Genomic DNA, 16048 nt, shown 5'->3' with positions numbered 1-16048 from the left:
AAAATCGTAGTAAATTGTACTTACTGTTTGGCCTGGTTAACATGAACCCCTAGTGTATAGCTCAGCCATTTGTATGTCACCTGCAAGAAGAAGGAATTGGTTTTTTAATGTTAAAAAACATTAATGACAATAACATTAAATGATTCCAGCGTGCAGGTTAGTCCCAGGGGCTCCTAAAGATTCCTACTCTCAGATGATTGTGCCTTATAAATTACAGTGGATGCCACCCTAGTTTTGCCAAGAACAGTCCATCTGGGTAGGTAGGACTGAGATATTTATCTTACACTAAAAAGTGTTTCATAGGCTAATACAAAAGTCTAAAATGAAAGGCTGAATATACATACAAAGAAAAAGTTCTCATTTTCCTCACATTCTTTGTTTTATCTTTTATTCACACTCTGTCCTTTTTTGTGGCCACCACTGATAACTATTAAAATTCATCCAGAAGCTAGATTAGTTTGCAGTGTATGACATAAACGTCTAAGGAAAAGTTGCAGCCGTGCCTGTTTGCTAATGCAAACATTAGCAGGCACAGGTGGTGCAGGGGCCAGGGAATTAAGGAAGTGGATGGGGGCAGCCAGGGTTGGCTCAGCGGTTTAGCGCCGCCTTCAGCCCAGGGCCTGATCCTGGAGACCTGGGATCAAATCCTATGTCGGGCTCCCTGCATGGAGCCTGCTTCTCCCTCTGCCTGTGTCTCTGCCTCTCTCTCTAATAAATAATAAAACAAAATATTAAAAAAAAAAAAAGAAGTGGACGAATGCTGTATTTGGGGTTAGACTGGAATCCACTGGCATCAAGCCTTGGTCTTCCTTCCATCCTTCCCTGAACTCTCTTGTCAAAGAGATAATAACATAATTACAAGTAAGTAATGTGGTTCCTCTGCTTCAAGTATAGGGATACGTCCGGCGCCCTTTGGGGTCGCTGCAAAGATTAAATGCAATATTGTACATCCCAGGCTCACAGCAGGCATTCAGTCGTCACGGTCTGTAGGTCTGTAAAGTCCATTCACATTCATCTTCTCAGGCAATCTTTCATTCCAACCCTGAGGGGGCTGGTCAAGCCTACGAATACCAACTGACGGCTGAAAGGTGAAACTAGTCACCTAACCCAATCACGGCACAACTTCGTCAACGGTCAACTTGGGGCTTTAAACTACCATTTCACCTCATCGGACAGACGCAGAAACACCTCAGAATTATTATCTACCAGGGCCCTTCCCTCCACGCCTGTTCTTGGCCCCTGCTCCTTGCACAGCACCCGGCACGCCCAACCCAAGGGACGCGGACTAGCGCGCGCCAGAGGAATTCCCCCTGCGAGCCCTCGCGAGCCCTCGCGAGCCCTGGGGCACGAGACGTGGGGACCCGTCGCCCCTCGGCCAGTCCCCACCAGGCCAAGCGCAGAGGGGTCAAGGCCCCTGCCGCCCTCAGGACTCCAGTCTCCTGCCCACATTCCCCAGTCCTAGCTCCTCACGATCTTGTTCTGGTCCGTGACGAACTCGTCTATATTTTCCAGATAAAGCTGGTCAGCCATCGTGCGGCACAGCTGCGAGCCCCGCCACCACAAACGCAGCTCCCGCCGGCGGGAAACGTCTTTCCTCTCTCCCGGGTTCGGGGTCGTTTCCCACAGCAACGGAGGCGACGCGCTACGGCGGCCGCCCGAGGGTCAAACTAGTGACGGAGACGGCGCCGGCTCAAGTAGGCGGAGCTAGTAGGTAGGAGCCAACGGAAGCGCGGACCAGGAACCTGCGCGGGATCTGGGGAGGGTGTTTCTGGAGCCCTGGTTTTAAATCTGCCGTCTGCAATTTAATGACTAACCCAAAGCAAAATACCTCCTCCGTAGGAGCCACAGCCTTACCACCTGTAAATTGATAACATAATCCTTGCCCTTTCATACCTTTATTCAAAAAATGCTTATCAAGTACCTACCTATTCCGGGCACTTCTTAGGCGCTGGGGACACAGCGGTGAATGATCCAGACAGAAATAAACCAGTAATTTTAGTAGAGTGATGGCAGCTGGAATGAAGCACTCCTTGTTATAATCCCTCAGAATTGAGAAATTAGGGGCGGCTTTCCAGAAGGGATGGGATAAGAGAAATGTTTCAGATAGAAGCAAGAGCTTTTGCTGGGAAGAAAAGAAAACACCTAGATTTGGAATCTAAATCTTTAGGTAAATGGTGGTGCATTTGACTACTGAACTGTGGAAGACTGAGAGAAAGAGCAGATGAAGAAAATCAAAGAATTCTATGTGGCCACAGTTATAATGGAGAAAACATATAAAAACCCTCACACCATGCCTGTACAGAATAAAATTAATAGCAGTTGGGTTATATTACTATACACAGGGTACACTGTATTAGGTGCTTTGAGAGTGAGATTTCATTTACTCCCTAGAGCAACCCTTCAAATGGATTGTGTTTGTCCATATTTTATAGAGTAGATTGCTGAAATTTAAGAGAGCAAAGATGAATTTTCGAGGTCACAGGGTTGGACGGTAGTGCTGGAATAGGAATTCAAGTTTCTTTTCATTGTTCCACAGGGATGGGAAGTAAGTCAAGATAATTGACCAGAGTCTTGATGCTATCTCCATGCCAAAGGGAGCAAATGATAATACTATATAGAATACTTGACCCAACATGGCCCTAGATATACCAATATTAAAAGGTTGTGTGATGTTTAGAAGCCAGATTAGTGGTTAACCTTGAGATGCCTACCCAGCTTGAACATTCCTACCTCAGGGAAGAGGAGCTGAATGGAAGACATATAGAAGAAATATATTTTTCTTTTAAAAAGGAAGCAAACAAACAAAAACCTGGGATTGAATCCCAGCTTTACCACTTCCTAGCTGTATGGCTGTAGGCAAATCACTTAACGTCTCTAGTCCTCAATTTCATGATCTTTAAAAGATGGGACAATAGAACGCAGTGGTATACTAATAAATGTTTAACAGCCAAATTTAAAAAGCCCTGATTTGTAGTGGTTGACAACATCTGTGATGTGTATACTGCCATCACAGCAGACTTCAAACTCCTGATAGTGACATCACTGAACACAGGTAGAGACACACAATATCACACAATTACCTCCACAATACATGTAGAATAAACAAATAACCTCAAGAGCATATATGGCAGTAAAATAATTAGGAAGTGGTTATATTGAATATTTGTTGTCTTTGTTTTTAATGATTTAATTATAAATTTATAGTTTAAGTTTTAACTATGGCTCTCCTGAAAAATTAATAAAAGGAAACCTAGTTTGGGGTCAGCATGGGGAGCTCTCAGGCCCTATCATTCCTTGTCAATTACCAACTCAACAGGCCATGTTCTGTGCCTGGGGCATCTGCAATGTAAAATTAACTCCTTATTCCAGGCATTGGGAACATCTTTCCTATTTGAAATGTAACCAGCAAATCTCCAAAAGGGAAAAGTACCACCATTTCTACCTCTACCAGGAAGGGACGGAGGAAGGAAGGGAAGGAGGGAGGGAGGGCACCTGAGTAGCTCAGTGTTTGAGCATCTGCCTTTGGCTCAGGTGGTGATCCTGGAATTGAGTCCTGCATGGGGCTTCCCCGCAGGGAGCTTGCTTCTCTGCCTGTGTCTCTGCCTCTCTCCACGTGTCTCTCTTGAATAAATAAATAAAATCTTAAAAAAAGAAAAAAAGAATTCAGTCCCTCTTCCTTAAAGATGAAGCTTCACATCAATGTCAAAAACAAGAGCAGTTCTCCAGGAATCAGAAAAACCAACTAAAGCATTTCCTAAGCACACGAGGCCAGACAAAACTTGGAGATGGTAGTGTCAGCTGATACCAGAAGTGAGAGCCATAGGATCAAGATTCTCAGCCTTCATGTTTCAAAGAGGTTGATGTTAGAAGACTGACATTCTTATTTCCTCCTTTTCATCCCCACTTCATCCCAGAAATGATTGGCATAAGAAAATCTAATGATTGTGACAAGGCATGGGATGGGAAATCTAGCCTGGACCCAATATTGGGGAAAACATGAAGAGTAGTCAACCCCTGCAGGCAGGACCCCCAGACTAAAAGTAGGGGAAAGAGGCCAGGCTTCTGACCAGGAAATGGGGCCTGTGGGAGCAGCTCAGGAGCACAACCAGCTGGCTGGGCTACGGGGCTTCAAATCGCTGGGGGTCCACAATGGTCATTCCAGAGTCCTGGGGATCCAGAACTTATTAACACCAAGGTATTTAGCATTAGATCATTCATACATTCATTCATCAAATACTATTCAAGGCCTCCTGTCTATCAGGCCCTGTGTGACAAATGGGAACACAGCATGCTCTTCATCTCTGGAAGTTTAGTCTGTGGGGAGTAAACAGCTGCCCTGTGAGGAAGCACAGAGTGCCATGGAAACCTGGGAAAGGCAATTAACCCAACCTAGGGATCAGAATAAATGTGGGGAAAACTGGATTTAGGTATCTAGGACTAGGTAGCATGTATCCTTTCACTTTAGGTGAAATATATAAGAAATGAAATCAGAGTGCTGTCATTACAGCTTCTTACATGCACAACAAGCCAATATAAAAAGAGCTACTTTATGAGAACATATGTACCTTACCTTGTTCAGACTGTCTTGTGGAATGTACAGCTATCAAGGCCAGGACACATCAACCTTCTTGACAGCTGGGGAGGAAAGATCCAGGGAAGGCCAAAACAACATCCTGTTCTAACACACCTTATCAGTTCTATAAAAATCAATATTAAACCCCTCAGTTACCAAGCCAAAGCAGGTGAGCCAAGAGGGCACTCAGACACTGGTTCCCTTGTTTCCCCTATTTCCTACCCACTGCCACTCTGCCACACACACCCCAGCCCATGCTTGCACCTCAGCCTGTTTATTTCTCAGCTCAGTCACCAAAAGGGTCACTTTGCTACCTTTGTTGCCTCAGTCACACAGAAAAAGAGCAGAAAGATCCCACCCACACTCCCATCTTGCAATTGCTTTGTATATTATTTTCCTTTTCCCATCCCCTTTGGGGCTGGAAGGGTGCTTTGGAGGAGTGTGTGTCCATATTTTCACTGAAAGCATCTTTGCTGCAAGCATTTTAGCCACATAACTTAATTAGCCAAAAGACAATTTCACCATAAAAGATAAAATCACGAAAAATAAAAGAGGGACGTTCACTAAAATGGACATAATTAAAAGTGAAGAACTTAAAAAGACTTTATGGCAAAATACAAAATATTTGAATACATTCAAAATGTATAGTGTAGATTCATGGCAGTACTGCCATAAATAACTGATTTTTAAAAGATTTTATTTATTTATTCATGATAGAGAGAGAGAGAGAGGCAGAGACACAGGCAGAGGGAGAAGCAGGCTCCCCATGGAGAGCCCCACGTGGGACTTGATCCTGGGACTCCAGGATCACACCCTAGCCGAAAGCAGATGCTCAACTGCTCAGCCACCCACACATCCCTAAATAACTGATTTTATTTTGTGGATTGTACCTAAGCATTTGTCTTCAAAGTCTTTCATTCATGGTATTATACTTTTTTTTTTTTTTTTGGCTTGTTGGTTCATCTCCTCATTGGACATTGAATGTTTTTTGCTAAGGTTTCTTCCTTCATTAAAAGAGGTATCAGTTTCCAAGAAGTAGGATGCATTTCTGTAATTGAACTTTGTATTGCATCGTGAAAGCCTTCTACACTGTCGTTTGTTCTTGGCATATTGCCACATGTCCTTTGCTAGACATACAAAGTTCTATGGGAAATGTGGTTTCAAAACTCTGTGCCACTGTATGAGGGCTAAGATTTATATAATGTAAAAATGGGAGTTCTGCATAAATGGAAAAATGAAACCAAGTTGATAAAACCAATAAAATAAACCAATAAAAACCAATAAATAAGCCAATAAATGTCACCTTTTACTTTTGAGCCAATATTGCCTTATAGCCAATTAGTTATGTGGCAAAGATGCTTATGGCAAAATTATCTAAAGCCAGAGGGGGATGGTAAAAGTGGAAATAATTGGTTATGGGAAGTTTTGTCCTAAGCACACCATTTTTGAATTATTAGATTGAGGTGGGCGGGGCGGGGGTGCGGGTAGGGGGAGGCTTGGCATTCAGGGCTAGAAAGAAAAATGATCCTTCTCTAGAGACCATTGCTCTCTGGCCCCCAGCATGGCTGGTTGGGAAGATTTCCTGAGGAAATGTCAAGGGCCTCAGCTTTGGTATGGAGTAAAGAAGAGGCAAAAGCCATTCTAGACACAGTGGAGGGAGTACCTGCTCTCTTTGCCTCATTGTCTCTTTCCTGTATCTCTGCTTCTCTCTCTACAACTATTCTGTTTGACTTTGGCTTAATCACAGTTATTTCCTCATAGTTTTAGTTAAAACACACCCATAAGTTACCAGGGCTCATCTACCTTCAGCTTTCACCACATTATTACAGATGCTCTTGATAATTCTCCATTCTGTAATTCCTAAATGATTGAACCTGATTTGCTCAGCTTATCTCAGTGTTTGGTCTTTTAAATCTCAGATTATCAGGGTTCCTGGGTGGCTTAGTCAGTTAAGCATCTTGATTTTGGCTCAGATCATGATCTCAAGGTCATGAGATCAAACCCCAGTCCAGCTCCATGTTATGCATGGAGCCTGCTTAAAACTCTCTCTCTCCCTCTCCCTCTGCTGTCTACCCATAAGCAAATCTATCTCAGGTTGTTGATATCTTTTTCAGGATACTGAGCAGCCATGGACAAGTTCCTCTTGAACAGATGTTCCTTATTCATTCCAACTGGTCATTGAATTCCTTCTATAAGCCCATTATATATATGAGATACAGTAGAATACAAGATATCCAGATGCAGAATTAGACTGGGGATCTACAACATCTAGATGGGCCACCAAGGGACAGGGCTGAAGGCAGAACCTTAAGGAACATCAGCAGATAAGGGACATGCAAAAAAGAAAAGGCCTAGAAAGGGAACTGAAAGAGAGAAGTAGCCCTGGGAGGGTTTAGCGTGGAAACAAAAGAAGTGAGTTTGAAGGAAGGAGTCTGAAACAGTGTCAAATGCTTCCCTGAAATGGTGTTGGGAGCAATTGAGAGGAAAGCATTGGATTTAGCAGTCAGAAGGCCTCTGTTGACATGGGCCCAAGGGCAAGAGTCACAAAAGCCAGATGGCAGTGAGTTAAGAGTGAGAAAAAGAAGAGGAACTGAACATGGAGACTAAAGACAACTCTGGCCAATTAACTATGTGGAAGTGGAGAAATGGTTGGGAGCGAGCGTAGCCATGAACTTCACAACATATCTGCCCAAGCAATAGTGGTGGGAGTTGGTGATGGACACTTGTCTTAGAAAAAAGTATGACAGGCATTCTGGGGCATTTTCCATCTGGACTGTCCTCAGTAGGGATGCCTCAGAAACTTCAGGCTGGAATCTGCAGAAGGAGGGCATACAGTAGATCCTCAGTTCCCACAGAATGGAGATTTCTTAAAGACTTTTCATCCCTGCATTCCCAGCACCCAGAGTGGTCATAGCTGGCACAGGGTAGGTCCTAAGCAAATATGCATTGACTCGTAACTGAATGGCTAAATGAATCAATGGGTGAATAAAATAGAATTCAATATTGTTCTGTTCTATAATCCCTTTTGTTGATCTACAGAATATTGTTTGTGGAAGGTGTTGTCTACCTTCCCTTCCACCACTCAAACTATTACATGGTCTGTTATCACAGTGAGCATTGCTGATAAGCTAACTGGGGAAACCCAGCTTTCTTCAAAGGCTCAGTGATCAGAAATGGGGCAGAGGTGTGGGGGTGCTTTTATGGACAAAAGTTAGGACCAAGCACAGGTCCTAAACAACCTTGAGAGCTGCACAGAGTACTGCTGCTGGAGACCCCGAAGAGTGGCTTCATACATTCCTATATATATAAACTTCATACACAGTGGTTTATCTAGTAAATTTGGTCTAGTAAATATTCCATGGATTGACTAACTTGAAGTATCTTACCTTTCAATATTTTCTCCCAAGAGTCTGGAGTAAAAACAAAATCAAGGGGTAAACTTCACTCAAATTGTCATTTCCCCTTTCTCTGACCATAAATAAATGGCTCCATTACACCTTTCATTTCTCTCTACCTATCCAATTTCAGGACCTCCTTATCATTAGTCTGTTTTTCTTAACTTGTTTTTTGCTTGTTAAGGAAATTCATGTTAATCTCCATCTTCTCCAGCCTCATCTCTGTTCCAATCTGCACCATGACCCATCTTCATTTTTTTATTCTTTTAAAAAAATTTATTTATTTATTCATGAGAGACACACACAGAGAGAGGCAGAGACACAGGCAGAGGGAGAAGCAGACTCCATGCAGGGAGCCAGATGTGGAACTCAATCCCGGGCCCCCAGGATCATGCCCTGGGCCGAAGGCAGATGCTCAACTGCTGAGCCACCCAGGCACCCCAATGGTCCATCTTTAATACCAGTTCTAAGGTGATGTTATTCTTTTTTCTTTTCTTTCTTTCTTTCTTTCTTTCTTTCTTTCTTTCTTTCTTTCTTTCTTTCTGTTTTAGAAGGGGAGAGAGAGAGGGTAAGGGAGAGAGAGAATCCCAAGTAGGCTCCACACCCAGCTCAGAGCCCAACACAGGGCTCCATCTCACAACCCTGAGATCATGACCTGAACAGAGATCAAGAGTTGGACATTTAGCTAACTGAGCTACCCAGGTGCTCCCAGGATCATGCTACTAAAACATAAATCTGATGGTGTTACCCCCCACTTAAAACCACAATCCAATTTTAGAACACTTCCAACAGCCCCAAAATATTCCTGTGTTCCCTCATTCCCCACTTACACAATCACTCCCTATTCCCAACCCTGACTCCAGGTAACCACTCATCTGTTCTCTGTCTTTATAATTTTGTCTTTTCATAGAGATGGAACCTACAATATATAGTTATTGCATATGGCTTCTGTTATGGGCTGAATTGTGTCCCCCCAAACCCAACAATATACTGAAGTCCTAATCCCCAGTACCTCAGAATGTGATTGTATTTGGAGATAGAGTTTTTAAAGAGGTAATTAAGTTAAAATGAGGTTATTAGGATGGACCTTAATCTAATAAGACTGGTCTCTGTGTAAGAAGAGTAAATCAGACAGTATAAACAATTAGAGGAGAGACCAAGTAAAAACACAGGATCAGAAGAACTGCCTCATGGAGGGAGCCATTGTTCAGATGGGTATACAAGAAATGAAAAAGTTAAAGTCCCAGATGTTTAGTGATTTTCCCCAAGCTCACAACAGAAAAAAACTGAGCTTGGGACTCCCACTGGGACTTTGTAACCCCCATCCAGTCTAGGATTCCTGATAAACTCCTCAGGGGGAGAAGGCTGGGTGTGGGAGGGGCATTCAGTGTCCACATGATGACAGAGTACCTCATGTCTGATCTCATTATGAAGCCAAAATTGGCAAGTTAATAAATGACCAAACTGAAGTTTTATACAAATTAATCTGGTAGCATAAAGTGCAACTCATTGGTGGACATTGGTAGCTCCACCCCTTCAGTCTCTGGGTCCCATATCTCCCTAAGTCTGTTTCTTTTCCATCCTGTTTTCTCAAATCACTTTTTTCTCTCATTTTCTTACCTTAGCCCTTGCCCCATGCCTAGAGATCTAAAACACCCTCCAACTTCATTTGGTATCTCCTGCTCCGGTCCCTTCTCCTTTCCCCACATCCTTCTTTAGCCACACTTTGGGCTGTATTCCAGTACAACCCTGATGCTTATCAGAGGTTAGGTTCTATTCATGGATTGTACCCAGGAACTGGCTAAGTGGCTTCTGATTATTGAGAAGAAAGACCTCCATGTGCTTCAGATACCCATACATTAAACAAGGGGCCCGTGACAAGGCCCTTCCAGATCAGAACCTTTCAAAGGGTGATGCTCAAACCCTAAAAACGGACTTACTATGTACTGTCATCCATGAGCCGCAGATAGCAGTCACCTTTCCTTCTGTCATCTCCCATTAGGAGGCGCTGGTGCTCCTTCTCATGAGAAGTGTAACACTGGCTATAGAAGCTCAACAACTAATTAGAAAACACCCTATGGGCCACTCTGAATTAATTGCCTGAATTTAAAGAACAAAGGATTTCACATTAAAAATCAGATTTCAGGTCTTATTTATTAATCCAAACAACTAGCTGTCATGTTCTGCCAAGGATATTTTGCCATTGGCCAAAGTACTTGCTCTATTATTTTTCTCAAACCCTTTTCTTATAAGTGAAATATTTCTTGGTTACTTATTCAATAAAAGGAAAGAAAGAGCTACATTGAGGACCATGAGTTTCAGAAAAAGAGGGGGAAAGAATGGAATTTTTGTGAAAATGAAGTAAGCACAGTGTTGCCTATATTGAAAGAATACAACCTGAAAACGCCATTATGAAAATAAAGCAAAATAAGAACTAAGAGGAATACAGAAAAGATGTGAGATGAAAAAGCAACAAAATGGAAGGAGTAAAACATCAACAGAATTTATTTTTAATTCAGGTAAATGTTTCAGCTATAAACTTTAATTAAAAGACAATAAATTGGGGATCCCTGGGTGGCTCAACAGTTTAACACCTGCCTTTGGTCCAGGGCGTGATCCTGGAGTCCTGGGATTGAGTCGCACGTCAGGCTCCCTGCATGGAGCCTGCTTCTTCCTCTGCCTGTGTCTCTGCCTTTCTCTCCGTGTGTCTCTCATGAATAAATAGATAAAATCTTTTTTTAAAAAAGGGAATAAGTTATAAGTGAATGAAATAGAACAGAATAAATAACACAGTAGCACCTTACAGAGGCTGTAGGCATTTGAGATTCTGTCTAATTCAACCTCTTCCCCCAGGATCCTTTCCCTCTTCTGTGGATGGAACTAGCTGAGGCCCAGAAACATTGGGTAAATTGTCCAAGGTCACAAAGGTAGGAAGTGGCAAAGTTGGGAATAGAAATCATGTCCTTGGACTCTATATTTCTGCTTCTTCCATGTATCCTATGGCCACAGAGCTTGACAAACATTTGTTGAGTTGGTAAAAGGAAACCTAGTATAAAGAAAATAAATTATGATGGAGAGTCCTAAATTCTAGTTCTAGGTATGCCACTGACTGGCTGTGTGACCTATGGCAAGTCACTTTCTCTCTTTGGACTTGAATATTCACAATTAAAATATAGAGTTGAGACTTAGAAGGTTAATTGGGAAATGTGTCACATCAACCAAGATAACTCTTTTATCCTGGGGCTAAGAACCTGGCCCCAAAGGAAAGGAGTAAAAACCTCATGGTTGTAAACAATAGAAGTCAACTCTGGCTGATTTGAGTAAGAAATAAATTTGTTAAGATGTTCTTCTATAGCTCATAGAGTCACCAAAAAGCCTGAAGAAGTAGGGTAAAAATGTGGGCTGACAATGAAAGCCTTTGTCCACACAGACACTTGTACACAAATGTTTATAGTGGTATTATTCATAATAGCCAAAAGTAGAAAAGGCCCAAATGTCATCAACTGATGACTGAATGAACAAGATCTGGAATGCAGTGGAATATTATTCAGTCATAAAAGAGAGTGAAGTACTGACATAAGATATAGTATAGACAAACCTTGAAAAAATTGTGCTAAATGAAATAAGCCAGTCACAAAGACTACCTACTATGTGATTCTATTCATATGAAAGGAATGAGGAAATCTATAGACAGAAAGTGGATTAGTGGTTGCTCAGGGCTGGGGAATGGATTGGGGATGGAGAAGCAAGAGGAGTGGGCTTAAAGATCTTGAGGTTTCTTTTTTAGATGATAAAAATGTCCTAAAATTGCCTATGGTGATGGCTGCACATATCTATGAATATTCTAGAAAATCATTTACTTTAAATGGGTGAATTATATGGTATGTGAATTATATCTCAATAAAGGTGTTAGAACAATCGGCAGAAACAAAGGGAGTCAGCAGGTACAACTTCATCCCTAATCTATCATGCTACAGGCCCAATCCAGTAAGGACACCACTGCCACCTTTATCCCTGCCCTGAACACTGGACCCAGAGGCCACCACTCACTCTGCTGGCTTTGCTGCCCTAAAACCTAGGCTGCCCTGCCACTACCCCCACCAATGCCAAACTCTCCACCATCCCTGATTCTTTGCAATACAGGCATCTTATTCTAAGTTCCAGGATAATATAACTGACTGATAGAGTCTAAATCATATATACATACCCTAGCTGTAAGGGAGAGCTGGAAATCAAATTTCTAGCCTTTTTTACTTCTATAATAGGAGACAAGATCTGTCTTTCTCTAAGACTCTTATGGTGAAGAATTCTCCAAATATAAGAAAGGAGTTTAGAGTTGGACAAGTGAGCAAACCAACCAATCAAGCAACAAACAAAAATAAAAAAAATCAAGCCTCTATACATATATATAATCCCAGTTGAAATGCAACTATTTCAGATTAACCTATCCTTCAAACATTCATTCATGTATGCCCCAAGTCACTGTAAGCACTTAGTAAGTACTAAAATCTCTTTGTTGGCCTTAGGCTATGCCCCATAGACTCAGAAACAAATAAAACACTGACCTCGCACTCAAGCAGTGAGCAGGAGAAAAAGTGGAGTGGTATGGGTCCCAGGCTAAAAGGATAAGGAGGAAAACAAGGGCACAAACAAGGGATTGGTCAATTCTCCTTGGGAAGAAGGCTAGAAAGTCTTTGCAGAGGAGAATCTTTGAAGAGAAACTCGAAAGGTAAGTTGGTGCCTTGCTAAGCAGAAGAAAGGAAATCAGGGCATGGACCAGCCAAGTGCATTAGGGAAAACCATGGGCAACACAACAGTGAACACTTGGGGTGTGAGACCGCACAGCAAGACGGGGGCTGGACAGGTCCCGGGGAAAAGATCATTAAGGGCTATAGAGTTCAGACAAGTATGGACTTCCTTTTTTTCCATAGAGAGCTACTGGAGGATATTTTATTTTCAAAATATCATTTTGTTGCTGTGCAGAGGATGAACTGGAGGAGAGAGTGTGCAAAGAGGTCAGTGAGAAGGCAGTTGCCATATTCTAGATGTTTGATGACAGAAGAGAACTAGGGTGGTAGCAGTGGCAATGGAGAGGGTCAGACATGGATATGAGCAAGCAGAAGTTGAGTAGACCTTGTCAGAATTGCTTAAGTGAGAACAGAACCCTGGCAACCCAACTGTCCCATCTCAACACTCATTCATTCCCCAACATGTACCGATGTGTAAGTGCTGGGAAGTGCTGGGGGTGTAGAAATGACTCCCAGTTTAGAGGGGCTCTGTCTAGAGGCATCTCAATAGACAATTATAAAGAGCAAGGTGGCTGCCAGGAGACTTCTGGATAGAAGATGCTGTGGGGGTATTGTGGCTAGGGAGTTCAAGGAGGACTTCACCCAGATTTGAGACCTTTTTTTTGAAAAGAGCAAGAGGAGTTAGCCAAAAAGAAAAAGCTAGAAAAGAGGGACTGCAGGTAGAGAAAAGAGCATGTATGGGGTCATGAAAAGGTGCCTTGCAGATCTCCAACTATGGGAGTGTAATAGACCAAGGGCACCGACACTGCTCTGTAAAGTCCACCACCTTATTTGTGCTGATATCACACCTCCTTTGAGCTGTTACCAGCCAAGGACTGTGCAGCAGGGAGACTAAGTAGACATATTCCTGAGGAACAAGGACTCCTCCGACAGCCAACTCTGGCTTCATGACAGCCCAACCTTCTTTAGACTGCACAGTGGTCTAGGATACTTTCCACCCAACCTTCCCTCCCCTTCTGCTTACTTAGGGTCAGACTTGCATGGAGGATTAATGGTTCAACCAACCTCTCCCTTTTCATTTTTTAATCACCTGTTGTCATATGAGTAAATTTCTTGTATGTTTAATCCCCTCTCTGTTCTGCTTCTTGGGAGACCTGAACTAACATATCTGTGTAAAAGCATAAATTCTTCAAGAACTCTGGACTTCACTCTGGATGAATTCACAACACTGGGGATACCTTTAGTAAGTTATATTGAGACAAAATAAAAGTTGAAGTTTGGAGGTGGCTGGCCTACAGGTGTGGAGAGAGGGGAGAAGGGATGAGATTACAAATAGTTGTAATTGGGGCTGCTGAGCTTTAGGACATTTTCATGTCTGGAGAGTCCTCATCTTATGAGATAGACAGAGCCAGCTTCCCATCATAGAAATTGAAAATGCTAGACTTGCTTTCCCAGCAATCCCTGCAACTAAGGCATGGCACATGACCTAAACCCTGCCAGTCAGATGATTACCCTTAGGCCAACCTTGAATTGGATGCTAGTAAGGCAAAGAAGCAGGAGTGTACAGAATCAGTGTGAGCCACAGCTAGCAGCAGAGGAAGCAGCTATACTGGTAGAGTCCAGGGTCTGGCATTGATCATTTTGATGGTGCAGGCAGTAGAACCCACTCCCTAGAGCAGTGGTTGTCACATGTTCATTAGGCCAGTTCTGTGTAGTGAATTTGGAAGTTGACCCTGGGGTGAAAGCTTCTCTGGCCCTCCAGGAGATTCTGTGAGCTACCTAATATCCCTTCAACAATTCCTTTTCTGTATTTTGCTTTGTTTTGTTTTAAAGATTTGTTTATTATTTTAGAGAGAGAGAGAGAGAGCACAGTGGTTGGGGGAGGGCAGAGGGAGAGAGAGAATTTCAAGCAGACTCCTCCACCTAGCAAGGGGCCTAACATGGAGCTCAATCCCAGGACCCTGGAATTTTGGTTGAGCCAAAATCAAAAGTCAGATGTTGAACCAACTGAGTCACCCAGGCGCCCTTCCGTTTCTGTTTTAATAAGCAAAAATGTGGTTCCGTTTGCAGCAAAGAATCCTGCTTGATAAAGGTAAGAAGAAATAGGAGGTATTAGTAGTTTTAGTGGATAAGGATGGAGAAAGGTAGTAGGACAGTGTCATATGCTGTGAAAATCTGTCATATGCTGTGAAGCTCTGCAGCAATGGGACTTACATTTGTATCGTAGTTCTTCATTTATGTCTCAGTCAGCTCAGGCTGCTGTAACAAAACACTGTAGACTGGCTGGTTTAAACAAACATTGATTTCTCACAGTTCTGGGAGCTGGGAGATCCAGTGAGAGCCCGTTCCTGGTTTGCAGATTGCCACTTTCTTGTGGCATCCTCACATGATACAGAGAGAGGGAGAGAGAGCTCTAGTCTCATTCTTATAAGGACAATAATCCTTGATAAGGAGCTCTACCCTTAGGACCTCATCTAAACCTAATTACCTCTCAAAGTCTCCACCTCCAAATGCCATCACTATGGGCATTGGGACTTCAACATATGAATTTGGGGGGACACATTCAGTCCATAGCAACCTATTAGCCAAGTGACAGTGACCTTGAGTAAGTCATTTATCTTTCTGAGCTTCAGTTACCTTACCTGTAAAATGGGGATATTGAGTTTTAGCTCCCTTGTAGGCCTGTTGTCAAGATTAACTGAGAAAATAGGTTAATGAAAATGCTTTATAAACATAAAATGAACTCTATGAATGTTTATAATTTAGCTTAACAATTCTTAACACAAAGTGTGGGGAACAGAAAGTGCTCTTTAAATGTTTGAAGTAAGGAAGTGCCTGGGTGGCTATGTCAGTTAAGCATCAGACTCTTGCTTTCAGCTCAGGTCTGATCTCAGGGTCCTGGGATTGAGCCCAGCCTGGAGCTCTGCCTAGGGCTCCAAGCTCATCAGGGAGTCTCTTTGAGGATTCTCTTCCTCTCTCTGCTCCTATCCCCATCCCATGCACTACCCGGTGTGTGATCTCTCTCTTTCTCTCTCTCTCTCTCTCTCTCTCTAAAATAAATAAATCTTTTAAAAGAACATTTGAGGGACACCTGGGTGGCTCGGTGGTTGAGCATCTGCCTTTGGCTCAGGTCGTGATCGCGGGGTCCTGGGATCGAGTCCCATATCCAGCTCCCTAGAAGGAGCCTGCTTCTCCCTCTGCCCATGTCTCTGCCTCTCTCTGTGTCTCTCATAAATAAATAAATAAATAAATAAATAAATAAATAATCTTTTAAAAAATAAAAAGAACGTTTGAAGTAACAGGAAAGAATAATAATTATTGTAGGAACAATT

General features: G+C 42.7%; 1 protein-coding gene across 2 annotated transcripts in view; it reads right to left on the bottom strand.

Moving 5' to 3' along the window:
- Positions 1 to 1634, bottom strand: part of POLD3 (DNA polymerase delta 3, accessory subunit) — a 48556-nt gene extending 46922 nt beyond the window's left edge. Inside the window, exons 1-2 of one of the 2 annotated variants that reach the window (XM_026010484.2) lie at positions 1471 to 1634; positions 25 to 80 (exon numbers count right to left, since the gene is read on the bottom strand). In XM_026010484.2, the coding sequence (XP_025866269.1) occupies positions 25 to 80; positions 1471 to 1530 (116 nt within the window). In that variant the 5' untranslated portion in view covers positions 1531 to 1634. The remainder of the gene's footprint in view (positions 1 to 24; positions 81 to 1470) is intronic. The other variant, XM_026010485.2, reaches the window with a different exon arrangement.
- Between the last annotated feature and the right edge of the window lie 14414 nt (positions 1635 to 16048).

This window comes from Vulpes vulpes, chromosome 11 (assembly GCF_048418805.1).
Source record: "Vulpes vulpes isolate BD-2025 chromosome 11, VulVul3, whole genome shotgun sequence".
Lineage (NCBI taxonomy): Eukaryota > Metazoa > Chordata > Mammalia > Carnivora > Canidae > Vulpes > Vulpes vulpes.
Note: the sequence above shows the minus strand (reverse complement) of the source record. Positions and strands in the feature narration are given on the sequence as shown.